This window comes from Panonychus citri, unplaced genomic scaffold (genome assembly GCF_014898815.1).
Source record: "Panonychus citri isolate SS breed McGregor unplaced genomic scaffold, ASM1489881v1 Contig00028, whole genome shotgun sequence".
NCBI lineage: Eukaryota > Metazoa > Arthropoda > Arachnida > Trombidiformes > Tetranychidae > Panonychus > Panonychus citri.
The window spans coordinates 1,108,561-1,130,673 of NW_026515433.1; the positions used below are offsets into that span (position 1 = coordinate 1,108,561).

Sequence of the window (22,113 nt, forward strand, 5' to 3'; positions counted from 1 at the left end):
TTGTGGTTCTATTGATTAAATTTTGCATCAAGCTCTTAATTAATTTAGTCAAGTAAATATCTCGAAAATGAAAACAATTGGAAAAACTTTTTAAATCAACTACCGGACATTAGCTCACAACAATCAATAGAAATGATTAAGTTGATTGCTATTTATGAGGAACTGGTTTTACTGATTACGTTGCTAATCAAGTGACCATTTGATACTATTTTTATCAACTCGATTGAGGTCAGAATCTATTTTTTAATTCTCATTCTCATCGAGAAGCTGAAAAGGTCAACGTTGATCGTTTTAATTTACAATTTGTGTCAACAATTAAATCAACCATGGATTCTAAGACAATCAGTGAAACAATTAACTCCCTTAGGAAAGTGTTTAATTCTGGTAAAACGTTGGACATTAACTTCCGACGGAAACAATTACAAGGAATCAAATTAATGATGGAGGAAAATGAATCTTTATTTGTACAATCGCTTAATTGTGATTTAAGGAAACCCAAATTTGAAGCAATTATGATTGAAACTGATTACATACTTAATGATGTTCGAGGTATGTTATTTAATTTAGATTCTTATGTTAAACCAACTCCAGTGTCTAAAAATTTGGCCTTAACCTTTGACGACGCTTTCACGACCCCTGAACCTTATGGGTTGGTTTTAATCATTGGAACCTGGAACTATCCTTTAATTGTTTGTCTGAGTCCGTTAATCGGTGCAATTGCTGCGGGTAATGTTGCCATAATTAAACCTTCCGAAATCGCCCCGGCCACAGCTGATCTGTTTGCTAAATTGTTGCCACAATATATTGACAGGGTAAATTGTGTTTACTACTTAATTAATTATTAGATTATTGTTTTTACCTTGATTTTTTCCACTTTTGATTAGGATTGTTACCGAGTAATTAACGGAGATGCTGTTGTTAATCAGTCTCTTTTGAGGGAAAAATTTGATTACATTTTTTTCACTGGAAGTCAACCGGTTGGTCGCAAAGTTTACGCATCGGCGGTTGATCATTTTACTCCGGTCACTTTGGAATTGGGTGGAAAAAGTCCAGTTTATATCGACGATTCGGTAATCGATGAAGATTATTGTTTCCGTCGTTTGTTATGGGCTAAATTGATTAACGCAGGTCAAACCTGTGTAGCTCCTGATTACGTTATGTGCTCTTCTCAGGTCGCTGAGCGATTCATTGAGTCGGCAAAGAAAATTTTGCGAAAATTTTACGGCCCTAACGGTAAAGAATCACCTGATTTAACTCGAATCATTAATGAAAATCATTTTCGTCGATTGATTAACTTACTCCAATCGTCTAAAGGGACAATTGCTCTTGGTGGTTCCTATGATCAAGCTGAGCGTTACATTGAACCAACAATTGTCGTTAATTGTTCACTTGATGATCCTTTGATGAAGGAAGAAATTTTCGGCCCCATTTTACCGATAGTCATTGTGTCCAATGTCGAAGAGGCAATTAAGATAATCAATTCTCGATCCAAACCATTAACACTTTACGTTTTCTCAAAGAATCGAAAGTTAATCAATAAAGTTTCACGGGAAACTTCCAGTGGATCAGTTTGTGCCAACGATGCACTCGTACATCTAAGTATCGATTCGTTACCTTTCGGTGGTGTCGGTGAAAGTGGCCTGGGTGTTTACCATGGAAAATCAACTTTCGACACTTTTTCTCATCATAAATCGGTTCTAATCCGAGGTTACAATCCGATACTCGAATGGGTCGCAAGTAAACGTTATCCACCTTATTCAGAATCTAATTTACGACGATTACTAAGAGTAATTAAGAAGAGACAATTTATTCCAATTGATTCTGATTGGATAATTTTCTTTGTTTTCTTTCTCGGTGCTTGGTCATTTTATGTTCTGAATGGACTAATCAAATACTTCTCTTCGTAATCAATTTAATTGTAATCAAATAAAGTGACATTGTGCTTGTTTACCTTGATTGTAGTGAGAAATAATTAATAATCGTTGCCAATGATAATTGATTGTTCAAATGATTATTAACCATGGCCGAGCTTCAGAGACCATGTAACTGTTTTTTCAATGATCTAATTGATTAAAGAAAATGTTGAATAAAGTGAAACAATTAAGAATGAGTGTCAGTGATAACAATTAACTTTGTTGATTAAAGTTTTATTAATAACTTTCTAAGATTGATACTAATGTTTACAATGGAAATGAAAGTTAATTCATCTGACTCATGATCATAAAACTAAATTAGTTGACGTCAATAACTGTAATCACTTAAATTGTGATCAAGTTCATCAGTGATTAAGTTTATTTTTCTAAATTGTCCAAAAATCAACAATAAACCAAGGTTATCAATGTTGAACAATTAACAATTGTCGAGCTGAACTTTTGGATTGTGAACAAAATTAAGGAAAAAATCAACAATTTACTCTTACAATTAAAGATTAACATTTACCAATGTAATTAATTAAGCTAATAAATGTTAATTGTTATTAATAATAATCATGCGAACAGTTAATTCATTTGAATTTACTAAATTTTTTTGCCGATCCCACTGACTTACAATAACGATTAGCTAATCTAAATTAACGTTGACATAATGATTTTAATCAGTGTTAGATTTATAAAACAAATTTAATCATTTGATTAATCAATTAGAAAATTAAAGCGACAATTTAATCAACAAGTTAATGATAATAAAATTGATCAATTCATTTGTCTTAAGGTAACATCCAAAATCATAAAGATATTAATCTACGATGGTTAATGTTTAATTTTTCCGATGTTAATTAATCTTGATTACAAGTGATAATTAGTTGATTATTATCATTGGTATTATGACAATAATTAAATATGGGGAATTTAATTGTCACCAAAGAAAATCGAGTAATAATCAAATTATATAAGTATAAAAGGTATGAAAATATGGATTCATCTTCAGTTAGAATCAGTTGATTGTTCAAGAAAAGTTAAAATCTAAATAGTGAAAAAAAAGTTTAATTGTTGTAGTGATTAAGTAACAATTAAGTGTCGAAGAAAAAATGTTCAAGTTAATTAGTGTTTCCGCTCTTCTTTTGGCCTTATTTCTTGGTTCTTCCAACGGAGCAAGTTTAGGTCTTGTCTCAGGTAAGAATCAAAATCGACAATCTTTTCATCCTCATCATAATCATCATGACAATAAATCACCATCACAATTACCAACATCATCTGAGCCTGGATCAGCTGAGAATGTTGAACAAATTGTTTCTAAATTCAGTTCATGGGCTCGGTCAAGTTTGACCCAAGATGGGCCCAATACAAGTAAGCCCATTGTCACCACAGCAGATACTGGTAAAGGTGGACAATGGGAGGTCAGAAAACACTCATTGCAATCAAATGTTAATAGTAATCAACCACCAGCAAATTTAATGTCCATCATTTTACCCAATTTTCAACCTTTACCGCCGAGTTCTGAATCTTCAATATCGTCATCACCATCATCTTCAACACCGACCAAACAATTACCATTCGTACCTTTTGAAAGTGGGTTTTTTGGGTTCATTGGACAGCCAGATGATTTTTACAAAGGAAATGATGTTTCTAAGAATGGAATTAAAAGTTCATTGGAAAATGTCCAACGACATGAGGATGAGGATGAAGATAAAGAGAAGGATGAGAAAGAGAAAGAGAAACACAAATTAAGATTATTAGAAGAGTCTTCATCATCTTCGTCATCTTCATCTTCAGAGGATGATGATGATTCTAAAGATGAGAAAAAAGTGAATGAAGAAAAAAAATCAAAGAATAAAAGAGACAAGGAGAATAGAGAAGAAGATAGTGATGAAGATGAAGATGAAGACAAAGAAGATGAAGACCAAGATGATAAAAGGAAAGAGAAAGAGAAAGAGAAAGAGAAAGAGAAAGAGAAAGAGAAAGAAGATGAGGATGATGAGAATGAGAATGAGACAAATAAAAAGGCAAAGCAAACAAAAAATGAAGAAAAGAAAGTTTCTGTTGATAAAGATGATCGAAATGATAGTAAGAATGAGTCTAAGAAAATTAAACAAGATGAACTATCAGGTGACTCGAACATGTCCAAACCAAACTCACTCAACGAACAATCAACAAACCAAAATTCGAATAATGACCAATCAGCTGACCAGCAACAAGAAAAAGAGTCTCAACCTGAATCACTTCCAGCTATTGACAAACAAACTGAGAAATCAATGGAACCGATTAATCCTGGCCAACCAGAAACGATCAAAACTGAATCAGAAAGTTCATCACAACTTATCATTGAATCAACACAAAAAGTTCAACCCCAAGCAACTAACACCAAATCGGAAAGTAATTCTGAACCAGAAGCAACTTCCTCACCTCAAGCTGATCAGAAAACACCAATGGCCGATTCAACGCCAAATGAATCAACAATCAGCTCGACTGATTTTAGTTCACCCAAACAACTTGATTTGGTTGATTCAAAGGAAACAATTAGTTCAACTGATTCCACTGATTCTTCACAATCCTCTGTTTCTGGTCAAGTTGATAATCAATCAGTTGCATCAACTGATGAAGTTCATTCAGCATCATCGTCACAATCAAATCAAACCTCTAACCCAATAAGAAATGAACAAACTACAGCTCAAGAAATTGATAATCCATCGGTCGAAACTTTAAATGACCAATCGACACCAATTGGCCCTGAAACATTATCAAAAGATAATATTGATTTAGTTTATCAAGATAACTCGATTGTCAAGACAGAAGCCCAAACTAAGTCTATAGATTATGAAGATAGTAATAAGATTGAAAAATTAACTACATCATCTCCAACAATCAACGCAGAGACCCGATCATCTGAAAGTGGCCTAGAAATACCCTCAACCGCTAATGAAATCAATTCCATAGAACCAGAGTCCAATAAAGTTGAGTCTAAAACAGTAACTGAGACTTCAGTTTCTAACAATCAGCCAGAAATTAACACAATTGAATCATTAACTGAATCAATCACTAGTCTACCTGTTGCCTCAAGCCCTAAATCTGAAACAACTAATGAATCTAATCAAGTTGAGTCTAAGCCAATAATCAATGATTCTAGTGCAAATAATCAACCAGAGATTAACACAGTTGAATCAATCAACTCAAAAGAGCCGATAACAGAGTCAATTACTAACCACCCTGATATTTTAACTTCTGAAACTGAATCACCAATTGAAGTTGTTAATAAAATTGAGCAATCAGATTCCGTTGTAACAAAAGATGAGAAAAGTTCATCAAAAGTTGATCAAAATGAACAAAATTCAGCAACCCGTTCAACTAATGCTGCAATTGAGACAATTTCACCAGAAACTGAAGATGAGATCAAAACTGAATCGGAAACCAAAGCTTCAGTAGTAAACATTCAACCAGAAAACAAAGTAATTAACCAGATAGAAACGATAGAACCAAATGAATTAGTAACTGAATTAGCTACTACTCAAACTACCTTGGATTCTGAAGATGACTCATTAGCAGAATCAACATCAAAAGATGATAAAGTAAATTCAGTTGTGATAAATGATGAATTAGAATCGTCAAAAAATATTAACAACGATAAAGTTGTGGTGACAAGTTCGTCAATTAATGAAATTACTACAGAAAAATTAACTAGTAAAATCGATACTGTCGATGATCAATCAGCAATTAAATCACAAGAACAAGTAGAAACAGCAACTGAATCAGTGAAAATCAAACCCGTTCCCTCAGAGACCGTGAATACAAATTCAGAGACTGAAGATAAAAACGATCAACAAAATAAAATTGAAATAGAATCGAAAAAAGTTGATGATTCAACCACAATTAAATCTACTCTTAATGATGAAATTGAACCATCAGAACTTAATCAAGAACATATCGAGTCTGTAGTAATAACTGAAGCTTCCTCTTCCAATGATCATTCAGAAATCAATACAATCAAACCAATCGAGTCAACAAAAGCCTCTAATCAACCTATTACCTCAACCTATGAAATTGATTCAGTTGATCAAAGTAACTCGATTGTATCAGTTGAGACAGAAGCTCCAACTCATTCAGTAGATGTTGAGGAAAATAGATTTGAACAATCAACTGAATCATCTTCATCAATCAAAGAAGAGACTAAATCATCAAAAGCTGAAAATGATAATTACACAACAAGTGAATCTTTCACTCAGAATGAAATCGAGTCCACAAAATCAGAATCTAATCAAGATCGAGTTGAATCAGAACAAGTGACCGAAGTTTCCAATGATCAACCAGAGATTAAAACACTCGAACCAATTAGCTCATCGACTGAATTAATCTCTAAACCTATTACTTCAGCCCCCGAAACTGAATCAGCTCATATTGATCCAACAACCGAAACGCCAATCGAGGAAATCGAACCGATTGTATCAGAATCTGATCAAGACCGAGTTGCATCAAGGTCCATAACTGAAGCGCCCATTCCCAATGGCCCATCAGAAATCAACACAATTAACCAGAATGAACGAATCGAGCCGATTGAATCAACAACTGACTCAATTGTAGATCAACCTACCAACTCACCCTCGGAAGTTGAGTCACTACAGTCTGATTCAATAACAGAAAATACAGTTTCCAACGATCAACCAGAAATTAGTCCAATCAACCCAATTTCACCAGTTGAATCAATAACTGAATCAATCAATATTCAACCTATTACCTCTGAATCTAATAGGGAATCAATATCTGAATCTATATCCCAACGAGATGCAGTAGAAGACAATTTAGTTACTGAATCCAATTTGAATGAAGTTGATTCACCAACTACTCAAAAAGGTAATTCTCAACGTGGAGCAAGTTAATTGTTAGACGAAAATCCCGATTGAACTAACGGTACTAACGGAAGTGAACAACCGATCCGATGAGTTGTCACCGATTGAAAATAAGTAACAATCGAAACCAAAATCGAAACTAAAAATCTTTAAATCGTTTCCCATTGAAAATGACTCGCCGACTTAACCTCGAACTTTATCCCTCGACCAATGAAAAGAAATCGCAATTTAATCGTAAAATTATTCGAAACCCCGTCTTTTGATTGCTCGAAAAGCAAAACTTTCTAATCACCGAATCTCGAGTTATTCAATTATCTTCCATTGTCTAAACGATCAAATTGATACCGAATCAATAGTAATGAGTGATGATGATTTTGATTCCGATTCAAATCTCTCGCACATAAATGATGACGTTGATGAGAGTGATCAATGCGAATATTAATTAATCATTTGACTTTAATTCTAATACATTTATTTTGTTTCGATTTAGTTGGCGAAACTGATAAACCATTGGTTAACGCTGAGGTTCTGAACAGTTTAGAAGTTGAACAAAAACCCGAAGAGTAAGTATTAATAATTAGAGTGACGATTAAATATTCAAATTTAATTGTTGTCAAAGCTGATGAGTTGCTTTTGATTAACTGTGTTGTCGTTTCATTTTTTGCCACGAAACCAAAATGTTTGTTTGTTTAATCAAATCAATCAAAAGTTTCAGCTGTTTGTAACAATCAACTATTAGTTTTACGTTATTCTGAAAATATAAATGCTACTTTTGATCTGATTGTATTAATTAATAAGATCACAGTTAACTATTAATAGAGTATCAAGCAATTGATTGTTTCAAGTCTTCAAGATATCTTTGGGTAAACAAATACAAAGATGACTAATTGTTGCTTTTGAGGCGTTCATGAAGCTCAACAATTGATTTGCAATTTCATTTGCATTTATTTGCTCTAATTGAATATTCTTGAAATTTTTTCAGCGCTGTTGCCGAGCCCGTTGCCAAATCTGAAGCTCAATCCACTGCTGAGCCCGCTGCCGACTCTGCAGCCAAAAAGGAATCCGACTCAGCCATTCTAACTCCCATTCTAGAACCAGTTGTCGAGGAAGTTGTTGAGCCTGCGGTTGTTGATAAAGTAGACCCAGTTGTTGAAAAAGTCGTGAAACCCGCCGTTGTTAAGCCAGTTGTAAAGCCTGTGGGTGATGCCGTTGTTGAACCCGTTGTGGGTAAACAAGTCATTGATCCAGTTGTCGATAAAGTCGCTGAGCCCGTGGTTAATAAAGTCGAACCAGCACTCAAGCCAGTTGTAGACCCAATCGTAGAACCAGTAGCACAAACACTTGTACCAGCGCCTGGACCCATTGCACCAGAACCAGTCGATCCAAAACCTGTCCCACCACCAGCTCCAGTTGAACCTGAGACCCCCGAACCTGAAGCTGAGAACTCCGAACCCGAAGAACCTGAACAACCAACAACCGTAGCTCCATCACTTTGTGAACAAGCCAAAGCCGCAGGCATTAACCTCCATTACCCTGACGCCGCTGATTGTAACAAGTACTTCCATTGCAGCAACGGAGTAGCTATTCGACAATCATGTCCACCCACTTTGGTCTTTGATAAAACAATCGACACTTGCAATTACCCATCAGCGGTTGATACCAGCGAATGTGCTTACACACCATTACAATGAACAAAATGATTAACACTTTAAAATGATTTAAGAAAAAAAAATTTATTTTGTCTCGCAGATTATATATTCTGTATTTCCCCTTTGAAAATGATTAATTAAAGTAATTAATATATATAATTATTGTCGTAATCAAGAGTAAAACGAAGATTTTATTGATCTTCTCAATCAGTTAACTGTTACTTTAATTGTGATTATTAGTCATTTACTTATTTGAAACGAAGTCGCCCTGCAATAGATATAAATATACATTCAAAATTTTGGTCATTTAAATATTAATGTGAATTTTTGATTAACTAAAAAATCGTCTCAAAAAGTAACTTTGCTTCGATTGAAGTACATACACTAGTTTATGAATAAACTCGATTGAAAGTTTCAAAAGGTGATACCAGGTATTAGGTGTTAACAAATATCATTTTTTGTAGAATGAAAAACAAAGAGAATAGGGAAATAGATAAACAAAAACGTGTGTATGTGCATGTATGAGATACAGAGAAGGAAAGTGTGTGTGAGAGCAAGAGTTGAAAAGCATTACATGCAATTCGATGATAATTGTTGTAAGAGAGAAAGAGAAAGGAAGAGAGAGGAAGAGAGAGAGAGAGAGAGAGAGAAAGAAGAAAGAGATAGAAAGAGATAGAGATAGAAAGAAGAAAGAGAGAAGGAGAGAGGAAGAAAGAAAGGAAGGAAGAAGAGAGATGATAGAGATGATTAAATTTGAGGTTGTCTTTGATCAAAAATAGGCCATTTTAGAGGATCAGCTGTTGTCCGTAATTTGGTTCCGTTCTCATTGAACTCAACCTTGTCTGATCCTCTCAGAGCATCTATGACCAATGCTACTTCGGTAGTTAATGCTTTGACTCGATGAAATGATGCGATTAAAGAAATAGGAAGATAACCTTCTTCGTCCATTTTGCGTCTAAGGAAAAAATCACGTTGCAAGTTTTCTTCACTAAAATAATATTCGATTTGTGATTTGATCGATTTTTTTAACGAATTTGGATCTTGGAGAGCAGCAGTAGTCACGGCTGCCGCATATGGAGAAAAGAAAGCTGCTGTAGGCACAAAGGTAGTTGTTGTTGGAACAATAGCTGGTGAGACAAAGGCTGCAGCCACTGCTGCTTGTGTTGGTGGACCTAAAGTAGGAGAAATTATACTAATATCGAGTTCCCCTTCATTTGAAATAGCTGCATCCGAAATTGGTGAATAATCAACATAATAGGCGATGTCGGCAGGAAAATCTTCATGGTTTGGAGTAATTCGACCTGGATCGTAGCTTCGATTTGAGCGACCACCGCCACGATGCACTGGCCCACCAGACCCTGGGCCCCCATTACCTCCTCCATTATTACCGGAATTCGACTGTACAGGTATTCCACTTCCTCTTCCCCTTCCTCGTCCTCGACGACCTCCACGGAAGCCTTTGTCCGAAGAAGAGGGCACAGAGACTGCGTTAATCTTATTATTATTAAGAGATTGCAGCATGTTGTTATCACCATATTTCTTGCTGCTTGTAGCTCCGCCATTTGGAACTTCTGATGAGCTGTGATTGTTATTAATAGAATCTTTTCGAGAATGATTTCTAGATGATCTTTGTCCGTGTCGCCTTTCCTCTGATTTACTTGTTGGTGGTTCAAATTCTAATGGTCTCCATTTATTCTTAGAACCTTTTTTTGTCCCTTGGGTAGTTGTAGTTGTAGTTGTAGTAGAAGAAGAAGTTGTTGTTGTTGTTGTTGTTGTCGTTGATGATGATACAGATGAATCTATTTCTCCTCCTTTAGAATTATTATTAATATTGTTACTATTAGTCTGCAAAGAAGAAGATGATTTAGCACTAGAAGCACAATCAACACTTTCATCAGTCACACTACTGGACGTAGTTGTTGTTTCCACTGCTTCTCCTGGTGTCGGCCAATCCTTATTATTAAAATTGTACTTAATAGAATTAGAAAACTCACTATCCTTTAGGTCCATAGTGAAGACTTTAAATAATTTAATTTACTTTAAACTTTAATTGATAAAATTAACATGTTTTAATTCACTACCCAGAAACATTGCACTTTTCACTTTAACAACAACAACCAACCTGATCACCAACAAGACCAAAGCCATTCCTCAATCTCACAAGCAGTTGGTTCTCAATCCTTAGCAACCATTTCCATTTCCGATTGGTTGCTAAGGGCGAATGTGCACCACTCAAGTTGAACCGCGAATTTCGAACCTTCCGATGTGATGCAATCATTTATTTTCTTTTCTTTTCTTAACTAATTAATCTTTTCGCATTCCTCCTAATTAGTTAATTGTGAACATTTGTTCTATTTTAAAGAGAACCTGGTCAAGTTGTTTAGATTGAAAATTGTTAACTTTGATTAGAATTTTAATTGTTTCATTTACTTTAATACGAATTGAGAGTTTTTGATTAATCTTTTCTTCTTAATTGTGATAACAAGTGTAAGGAGGGTCTCCCATTTTCTTCACTTTTTTATCCTTTTTAGTTAAGGATCCAACTTTTTTTTGGTAATAGAGTTTGATAGTGGCTATTCAAAAATATCATCGGTTTTTATTTCTGAACTCAAAAACGGGAGATATTTAAGGCCAAAGTGCGCAACTTCGCTATATTGTGGTGACCTGGGGATTTTTCAGATCACTACGATATTCGAGATTTAGATAGACCTTTATAAGACCTATCGATCGATATAGTTAACATTAGTCTGTGATGAATAGTTTCGGTTCTATTCTGGTTCGAAAAATCGGACGATTAGTCCGCGATCGTTGAATACTGATCTTAGGTCAATGAAACTTTTTATAACATACTCTAATATGGGTCTACAAAATGAATTAAAACATTTGCGATATCTATCATATTATAGAAAAGTTTTTAAACGATCCGAGGCTCAAAATACATGTAAAATCCATAGACAAATTCTAAACATGGAAGAACTTTACTTTTCGAATTCTGGTAGATTACTTATGATATAAAACACTATTAAAATGAGTTTGAGTTTTGATTTGCTCGAAATAATGATTTTAAAGCGTTTTTCTGGAACATCTGTTAAATGCAATACAGAAGTTGAAAAGATATGGTTTAAGTGATGAAACTAGTAGAAATGATATTCAACAATCAGATTATATGTTTTTATAATCTATATCATGTTTTAATATTGAATAAACTTTCAAAATGATTTAAATGGGGCTTTCAAGAACTTTATTTTACAATGTATTTGAAAAGCGCTAAAAGTTCTATTGACACACGTGACTAAGTTACTATGGTTACATTGTGACGTACCGATGACCAGTTGAAAAGGAATACCAACTACATCAAAGATTCTTTCCATGTATCACCAGTTCTAAGCTTAGCAAGGTAACAAGCTATCGCTCTCTGGGAATTGAATCTCACTATCTAATGTAACTTCACCAGCAAGTTCAACAAGTTGTCTCATTGTGAGAAGTCCATCTTCGTGAGATCTCATCAGGATATCATCACAGCGTCTAAAGGTAAAACGTTCTTGTATCTTACTGGGAAAGAAAAACATCCTCAATATCCTCAACAGTGAATTGACGAGTCAGATATATTTGATCGATGTTCTCAATATCAGTGAAAAAATCGTGATGCTTACACATCCGAGAGTTTTCTGGGATGTAAATATTTTTTTTCTTCAGCAAATAGATTCGTTCAGTTATAAAAAGATTACGAGCATTCAATCGTCCAGGCCATCGACATCCAAAAATACAAGCAAGTCTTGGACATTCAACTTTTTTGTACTTGTTGAGAACGGTTGGGACCTGTACAAATGGAGTTTCAGGCTCGTCTTCTGACTCTGGAACAGATTCCATGCTGATGTCTCTTCTAGGTGATGGAGCTGGAGGGATTTCAACACGTAAGTCAGATCGCCGACGGAAGGAACCAGAAGAAGTTATTGAAGGTGGTGGCATAAGCTCATGATCACTTTCTGTAACTGATGCAGAGCTTGCAGATGATGAAGCAGATGATGAAGCAGATGATGAAGCAGATGATGAAGCAGATGATGAGGCAGATGATGAAGCAGATGATGAGGCAGATGATGAGGCAGATTCTGAAGCTGATGATTCAGACAAAGGACGAGATGAACTGGAAACTACAACCTGACTTTGAGACTTTTGCTTGAACCAACTGTTGAATTTAGCAAAACAGCTTCGGCAAATAAAGTTTGTCTTAGGGACGGAAGCATCTTTTGCAAGCTCAGCGTGAAGTCTCATGAACTGTTTCAAGTCAGGTCGCTTCACTGTATCAATATTCAACCGCCGTCTGGAACTTATGGATGAATCACAAACACCGCACTTTGATGCCATTTTCAAATATTAAATGAAAGATGAGGCTGTGATACGTAAAAGATGAAAATAAAATAATAATAATAATAGAAAAAATATAGTTAAATCGAAACAATTACATGTAAGAAGAAAAGACTTTGTAAATTTTTTAACGGCCCCTTACAGTCAGCAATTAGGGGACGACAAAATCCTTTGGAAAGGTGAAAGTTTTTTCTCTGTGATCCAAAATTCTAAACAAAATTTCTAACTGTAAATTCTAAGGTATCTTTATAAATCAGTTTCCTTTTGGACCATTAGACTTACATATATATATATATATATAAAAAAAAAAAGTATATCTTGTGTTCAAATAATCAAATCTCTAATTTCTGTGCACCTGAACCTAAATCACTAACAACCCACGTGTTCTGTAACTACCCTCACTCAAACAAACGTCATTAAATCGCCTTTCAATCGCTTTTCAATCGCTTCTCAATCGCCTTGTACCAATCGAAATGTGTGAAAATCAACAAAGAGAACAATTCTCTAACTTCTACACCACCATGCTGGAAGCATATGGCAACCCACAGAACATAGAAAACGTGGCGCCCATGTTGATGATGTATTCTCATGATTTTCTTGTAAACATGGAAAAGATAGGAGTCCAAATCATTGATGACTCTCAAATGAGAGAAGTTAACAATATTCTACCATCAATGATACCTATGATAGAAGAATACATGTCCATTCTAACCAAATCCATAACCACGAAAGCTCTAGAAGGTATTGATCCTGATGAAGATGAAGAAATAACAATTGAACCACCGAAGAAGAGAAAGATAGATCTAAATCAAATAAAGAAAAAACAAACTACTGTTATAACCAAAATCTCTGAGGCCACTGACAAAGTACAACCTGAAAAAAGATTGACGCGAAGTCAAAATACACAACCAGAAGAAGTTGATATTCCACCCTCTCAAAATATACCTTCAGAAAAACCGATTAAACTCTTCTCCATGAATGTAATTCCAACACACAAGAGAATGGTCCCGAAAAATTGGCTCCCGTGGTCAGAACAAACCAGAGATTACAATATTACAATTAAATGTGAGAAGAATCAACGATCGGTTGACATGATAAATCAAATTCTCCTTAAGAGTAAATTGAACATTGGGAATGTGATTAGAGTTTTATGTTTTGAAAACCTCACCAAGATCACAGTTGACAATGAACAAAGCAGAGCCAAAATAACAAGCTACTTCCGAGAAAATTTCAATGAGATGCAGGTCGAAATACCAGTGTGGAAACTTCCTCAAATTAAAGTTGCGGGTCTGAGTAAAAACTATGATCAGACTTGGGAAGACCGAATCAAAGAAATAGCCAAACTGAATAATTTCAAAAAAAAACAAACCTTTAAGTTCATAGAATCTTTTACGGTTGGAAGAAAAGCTGCTGAAATTGTGATAATTGAAATATCACCATCAGTCCGATCAATCATTCAAAATGAAAGAAAAGGAAAAATCTTTGGTGGCCAATATTCACATGATATAGTTGATAAGATTGACGTAAGATCATGTCGTCTATGCAAATGCTATGGTCATGGTTACAAACAGTGCTCGTTGCAAGAAAGATGTTCCAAGTGTGCGGAGAATCATCAAACAAGTGAATGCAAAAGTGAACACTTGAGATGTCCAGCATGTAATCAAGACGGACACATTGCAGGGTCTTTCATGTGTGAAGCATATCGAAAAGCTATAAAAACAGCAATATCAGAGATTGACTTCACATACTCATACATAATCCACTCTCAAAAATACAACTTCTGAGAAATACAAACAATGATAATCAAACAAAATACACCACCAATAAATGAATTATATAATAAATACAGGTGATTCAGATGGAATAGAAAACGCTTTGTAATCATCATTAAAACAGGGTGTAACTCATCATTTTCATCTGCCTTGTATTTGCTAGTCACTAATAAAATCTTTGATAAGAACAATATATTTTGCATTGCTATCTAAATGTAGATATTGGTGCAAAAAGACTGAACATATAGATTAATTATAATTAACATTGATATTCAAAATTGAATATTGGTACAATAGGATCAATTATTAAAATAAATTGGAAGTAACATTAATATTCAAAGGCGAATATTAATACAAAAAGACCGAACATATAAATTAATTATAAATAACATTAATATTCAAAATTGAATAATGATAAAAAAAAAAAAAAAAGATTAAAACCAAATTGAAGCTAACATTAATTGAGTATTAATGCAATAAGATCAATTATTAAAATAAATTGAAAATAACATTAATATTCAAAAACGAATATTGATACAAAAAGAGCGAACATATAAATCAATTAAAATTAACATTGATATTCAAAATTGAATATTAATACGATATGATCAATTATTTAATAGATTCAAATTTACATTAATATTCAGAGGTGAATATTAATACAATATGATCAATTGTTAAATAAATTCAAATTTACTTTAATATTCAAAATTGAATATTAATACAAAAAGACTGAACATATAAATCAAATAGAAATTAACATTAATATTCAAAAACGAATATTAATACAAAAAACCGAACATACAAATCAATCAAATTAACATTAATATTCAAAATTGAATATTAATACAAACAGATCAATTATAAAATAAATAGAATTTACATTAATATTCAGTGAATATTAATACAATATGATCAATAATGAAAATAAATTGAAATTAACATTAATATTCAAAAACGAATATTAATACAAAAAACCGAACATACAAATCAAATAGAAATTTACATTAATATTCAGAAGTGAATATTAATACAATATGATCAATAATGAAAATAAATTGAAATTAACATTAATATTCAAAAACGAATATTAATACAAAAAACCGAACATACAAATCAATTCAAATTAACATTAATATTCAAAATTGAATATTAATACAAACAGATCAATTATAAAATAAATAGAAATTTACATTAATATTCAGAAGTGAATATTAATACAATATGATCAATAATGAAAATAAATTGAAATTAACATTAATATTCAAAAACGAATATTAATACGATATGATCAATTATTAAATAAATTCAAATTTACTTTAATATTCAAAATTGAATATTAATACAAAAAGATCAATTATAAAATAAATAGAAATTTACATTAATATTCAGAAGTGAATATTAATACAATATGATCAATAATGAAAATAAATTGAAATTAACATTAATATTCAAAAACGAATATTAATACAAAAAACCGAACATACAAATCAAATAGAAATTTACATTAATATTCAGAAGTGAATATTTATGTGAAAACACCATCAATATAAATCATCAGGCCATTATAAAAAATTGTTATATATCCTTAGCAACTATATTGATCTTCGTATTAATATCAAAAGATGGAGCCACTAACAAAAAGTATAACAAAAAGAGAACAAAAATATACTTTTCAAATTTTGTTTCTCAATTTTCTTTAACAATATGAATTTTAAAGTTAAACACATAAACATAAGAAAAAACAATGAAATTTTTGAAAATTTTATCAAAAAAACACTTAACGAAGATCAAACAATCTACTGTATATGTGAAACTCCTCAAAAAAGTTATATTAGTGCCAATGATATCAACATTTTTGTAAATGGAAGTGTAGCAATAATAACAACAAATGATGTGATAGCAGAAAAAATAAAAATTAATATACCGGATATTTTAATAATCAAAAACAAGACAAACAGTGTTATCATAATGGCCATTTACCTTAGAACATGGTTAACCCAAGAACTAGAAATAAAACTAAGTGAAATCAACAGAATTCTCAATCTATACAACAACTATCCGTGGATTGTATGTGGTGATGTTAACTGGTCATCAAATTTATGGTCAACGAGAAATGGTGTTGAAAAAAATCAAAATCTCAAGATTGAATTTGAGAAAATACTTAGAACTCATGGTCTAAAACCTGTTCATACTGATCTACAAACAACAATCAATGTAGCTGATCATGTAATTGACGTTATTCTCTACAATAATAAACTGAAACTCAGAAAATCGTCAACAGAATTGATACCAGGAACAGATCATCTACTCCTTGAAGCGGATTTCAAATCACTTGAAAAAGTTAAAGAAAAACAACTAAAAGTTATGGTAATTGGTTCATGGGACTTACCTAATCTCAATTTACAATTGCAATCTGGTAAAATGGACAAAGAAAATCCCCTCATAAAAGCTTGTCATGCAATCAAACATTTTCCAGATAATCATGGAATCTGGAAAATCAAGAAAAAAAGAAAAAATCAATTACAAAGACTAAGAAACATAAGGAAAAAACTTATAAAAAAGAAGTATAAAACATCAATTGATGAAGCTAATATTAAAAAGCTTAACAATAGAATACGAACCAAGATCAAAAAATTCAATATAAACAAAATTTTGAGAAACAATAAATCAACAAAGAAAATTTGGCGAATCATCAATGAACACATTCTGATGAAAAACTCAACACAACTAAATTTTAACAATGAAACCACGAAAAAATGTTTTCATGAAATAATCAAAACATTTACCAACCAAAGACCCAAATATGTTGACTCTCCAAAAACTATACCTGGCAGACTAACGATAAAAGAAAAATATCAAATAAGCAAACTCAAATTCAAAACATCTTCAGTTCAAGCTGACAACTTTACACCATATACATGGACAAAATTTTTTCACAGAAATTTTGAAAAAATCATGGAAGTCTTACAAAAAATTTTCATGATCTCACATGTACCAAACATTTTAACAACCTTAGGATGTATGCTTATTCCAAAAGCAAATGGAATTAATATTCGGATGGTCAAATCACCTTGCTTTCTCTTTAAAATAATTGATACAGTGATAAGCAATAGACTTCAAGATGCTCTACCTAACTTCCTACTTGAGAATACTCAATTTGCATATCAATGTAATAAATCAAGAGAGGACTTTGTGGCTGCCATAATTTTTGATGAAAAATTCATGATATATGATATAATATCCATAGATGTGTCGGGTGCTTTTGATAATGTTAACATCAACATAATTAGAAAAAGACTTGAACAGGCAATTGGCTCATCAACAATGCAATTAATACAGTCAATAATGGACAATCGATGGCTAAAAATAAGAGTAAATGATACTAATTACTATCGAAGAGACAAAAAAGGAGTCCCACAAGGAACTGCATTTGGATGTATCCTCTTTATTATGGCCCTCGACTCGGTGATCAGGAGCCTAAGAAAAGAAAACATCAAGATTTGGTCATATGCTGATGACATGATAATTCTATGTGAAAAACCACAGACAACTATAATAATAGATCATGTTGAAAACTTACTCATGATGCTAGATCTTGAGCTTAACAAAGCCAAAACAAAAATATATGATCATCAGAAAAATGATATAATAGAAATCACTGGGTACAAAGTACCAACTTTCAAAATGACAGATAAAAAATGGAAAGAAATATGTAAAAAACTACGAGATGAAATAGTTATTACCTTTAAGCCAAAGTTTAAGGGATGGAAACTTCTACCTGTAAAAACAAGAAATTTAATTTTTCTTACGATAATCTACCCAAATCTAACAAAAGTCTTCTTCATTCCATTTTGTAAAAACTTCTGGACCATTGGAAAAACAATGGAAGCAACTCTACTTTTGATACAACAAACTGGTACATTATATAATCAATTCTTCTGGAGAACAACAGACTCACCATGGATATTTGATGTATTGGGAAAATGCAAAAATCCAATCAGAAACTGGCTTAAACAACTAATTGGAATTAAAATGAAAAATAATACTTTAGACATTGGAATAAAGGACTTTGGCTCGATCAATTTTTATAAAACGACTCATGACAATCAGATGTGGAATCGATGGTTCAAAATCAAAAATCCTTTGAAAACGTTTCATATTGAAATAATTCATGCACCAGGAAAATGGTATTTAGTACTAATAATTGACGACCGAAAACAACAACATATGGATAAACTCATCATACAAATGATGACAAAGAATGAATATGAAGCGGAAATCATGGCTATCAATTATGTGATGCAAGAATTTGAAATAAATGGCAGTCAAATTCTGGTCCCCAGTAAAACAGCGGAATACTGGATGGGTAACTCGAACTTTGCCACTGAAATAAAAGCAAATCTTTCCCTTTACCTAAACAAAATTTGGTGGTGGCACAAGAATGAAATGGAAATTACTCTCGCCCAAGAAGAAGTTGACCAAGTATATCCGGTTGAACGAATTACCAGTGTTACAAAACAAGCCATAAACAGGGAAATAAATGGTTACACGAAGATGAAAATAAATGAAGCTTACAAAACATCAAAAACTGTCTTAAAACAAATACTACCAAATAGAAGATATCAACCAAAAACATACTTGACAGTAAAGAATTCACAAGATATCCCGTGGTGATAGATGCTGTGGTAAGGAAATGTCATGGAATCATCTACTAATGGAATGTAGCATAATGGAACTAAAGGTACATGGTTTAACCGAAATGAGAAAAAAATAACTACTCGATAGAAAGATCAAAACAAAACCTTGAAATTATAAAAAAAATTATACATGTAAATTATACTGAACATCAAAACTAAATTGCAAAGAAAAGTAATGTAAGAGGTGGATGACATAGACCTCAAGAGGAGTAACAACCAAGTACTTCAGCTGTGTCAACCGTAAAGGCTAAATAAAATTTAATTAATTGTTATCATGTTATGTTAATTATCCTCTCATTTTATTGATTAGAAATTCATAATTAATTTTTTTAGTGATCAAGAGTCAACAATTTGACCTATTATTTAGTCTGATGGTTTAGAAACTCAATCAATTGATTTAATTGTAGTTTTTTTTATTCATGAAATTGTATTTGATTAAAGAGACTCAGCATCGTTATTGATTATCGTATCATTTGTGAAATTTAGCTAATTATGTTAAATAATTAGTTTAAGTCTTTAATCATTTGGAACCAAATTAATGTTGGTCTGTCTCTTTAATTAATTTCTCTCTATTTGTAATTTGCTCATTCAATGGAAAAGTATTTACAATGTAAATTTTTGTTTAGCTTTAATTGGAAGATAATTTGATTAAATTGTGAGCATTTTAATTTATTATCTTTATTTAATTTGCTATTCACAATTTACGAAGAGCCTAGAAAAAAAACCATCTTCATTGATTAAGATAATCAGATAAACTTTTTGGACGATTAGTGACGATTTCGACTAATCCCTCAGAAATTAATCCTTTAATGATTTTATCCACGATCTGGATTAGCCATTCCCAATGAATTGATACTTGAAATGATCAGATTAGACAGTTGATTATTAATTGATAATTAACTTTGACTATTTTGTATAAGTTCCAATGTCCATATGAAAGTGACCTGGACTCGAGACTCGAACCATAATTAAGTCATCAAAAGTTTCAATTGGAAACTCGACCGCAGAAAACAAAATAGGAAATTGTTATATCTTTATAAATATTTTTTTAGAAAATAATCAGAGAAAATTAGCTAATTGTTGGACAATATTTTCCCAAAAGTCTTTTACAATTAATACACTTTTTTAGCTTTTTCTAGCATTTTCGCAGATCCATCAAGTTCTTCAACATTGATTTAACCAAGATCACTTAACGCTTGACCCAAAAGTCCAGTTCCTGATTTACAATCAATCTTCAGGTGAATTTAATTCAACACATCGACCAGCAATTCATTTAGTATGGACAATAATGTCAATTGATTCGCAATCAGAAACTTATTTGAAAATATTGATACGAGAAAGACAAATGATGAACCAGTTTTGATTAGATGAATTTGATTTTCTCTTTCATTTCTCTTTGTAATCAATTAGTTAATTGTTAACATGTATCCAGTTAAATCGTGGAATTTAAATCTGAAGTTGATTAGTTTTTATTTTAGAATATACAAAGAAAATTGGTTTGGTTTTGTAAATATAAAAGTTGATTTGGATCTCGAATTGATTTTCGAATCGAATTGATTTACATATAATTTAAAACTCGAAATAGTCGTTAAAATAGATACACTTTATGGGAGAGATGAAACCGTCTATGTGACAATCGCTAGCAACTGGACAAACACCACAAGGCATTCGCATTAGACTGGTCATTGTTAATGAAGGATTAATTGCTCGATAGATTTTCGTGGTTCCATCTTCAGGTGAATTCGAATCATTGATACAAGTTTTTTCCACTTTTCCATCATAAACCAGAGTTTCCAGAATTTCTTCAATATCTTCTTCAGAAAGATTAACTTTACTTATCCCTAACTTACGAATATAATCACAAATCTCTGATGATTTACAATAAGAAGCGTTTTTCCTTTCGATTGGACTTGATAATTGTCGAGAAGTTTCAAACTTTTTCACCAAATACTTGTAACATTGTTGATTAAGAATCTCAACAAACTCTGATTCAAAGTCATTATTAGAATACCAAGTTCCACCGGTGACTGATGTACAAGGCTCCAAATTATACAACATATAGACTTTCTTCTTGTAGGCTGAGATCGATTTCACTGATTTAATCATCTTCTTGTTTTCCATCGTCTTCAATACTTTGGACAATTGAGTGATCGGTAATTTGGACTTGGTTCTAATCTCTCTCATCCATATCCCTCGATTACCAGCCTCTTCGATTATCGTGTAAACAACATTTTCCTCGTCATTGTCAAAAGCCTGTCGCGAGTCCACTTTCAATTTGTAAATCAATTGTTTTCCTTGTTTGAGAAGTTCAATTTTCCCAGCAGCAAGACAATCATTAATGACCTGAGCTCGAACTGCAATGTCAATCGATTCCATAAGAGTACCAAGAGTTTTATCAGTGATTCCTTTTTCATTGTCACCCAACAAATTAAGAAATTGGCTCTTGGCTGATTGTAAAATAGAAGAAGGAGATTCAGATGGATCCATTTTCGTTTCTCTCAATTGTTTATGATCTTCCACCAGTAGAGACAATCAGTAGATTTTTCACTTAGAACCGCAATTAACTCACTCGAAAGTCCACATAAACCAACCTGGAAGAAGAATCAAATTAAACAAGACGAAAACAATTAGATGAAAATCAACATAATTAACATTTAATTCGACACAAAAACAAACTAGTTAATCACCGAATCCATACCAACCACTAAACAACAAATTCTAAACCTTGGCAACCATTTTCTGTTTCCGATCTTAATCATTTTCTCAGAACCGCTTCTTTCAATTTCTTTCCTTTTAATTACGTTCACATTTTTCGAAGAATTAACTTAATTAACGGTTGGACTTGATTCTAT

At 32.5% G+C, this 22,113-nt stretch overlaps 4 protein-coding genes across 4 annotated transcripts; 2 read left to right on the top strand and 2 right to left on the bottom strand.

The window, feature by feature from the left end:
* The first annotated feature begins 187 nt into the window (after window positions 1-187).
* LOC128396795 (aldehyde dehydrogenase, dimeric NADP-preferring-like) lies at window positions 188-2,480 on the top strand. The gene is made up of 2 exons (XM_053357418.1): window positions 188-812; window positions 885-2,480. Exons 1-2 carry the CDS (start codon window positions 327-329, stop codon window positions 1,905-1,907), a joined length of 1,509 nt encoding a protein of 502 aa, XP_053213393.1. The 5' UTR covers window positions 188-326; the 3' UTR covers window positions 1,908-2,480.
* Window positions 2,481-3,116: 636 nt separating this feature from the next.
* Window positions 3,117-8,583, top strand: LOC128396789 (titin homolog). Its single transcript, XM_053357407.1, has 3 exons — window positions 3,117-6,779; window positions 7,266-7,338; window positions 7,758-8,583. The coding sequence occupies exons 1-3, from the start codon at window positions 3,392-3,394 to the stop codon at window positions 8,464-8,466; spliced, it is 4,170 nt and encodes a 1,389-aa protein (XP_053213382.1). The 5' UTR covers window positions 3,117-3,391; the 3' UTR covers window positions 8,467-8,583.
* Window positions 8,584-8,595: 12 nt separating this feature from the next.
* On the bottom strand, window positions 8,596-10,581 carry LOC128396796 (la-related protein 1-like). Its single transcript, XM_053357419.1, has one exon. The coding sequence runs from the start codon at window positions 10,432-10,434 to the stop codon at window positions 9,172-9,174; it is 1,263 nt and encodes a 420-aa protein (XP_053213394.1). The 5' UTR covers window positions 10,435-10,581; the 3' UTR covers window positions 8,596-9,171.
* A 10,107-nt stretch (window positions 10,582-20,688) lies between these two features.
* Window positions 20,689-21,979, bottom strand: LOC128396859 (DNA-directed RNA polymerase III subunit RPC6-like). The gene has a single exon (XM_053357492.1). The coding sequence runs from the start codon at window positions 21,746-21,748 to the stop codon at window positions 20,831-20,833; it is 918 nt and encodes a 305-aa protein (XP_053213467.1). The 5' UTR covers window positions 21,749-21,979; the 3' UTR covers window positions 20,689-20,830.
* Window positions 21,980-22,113: the final 134 nt, after the last annotated feature.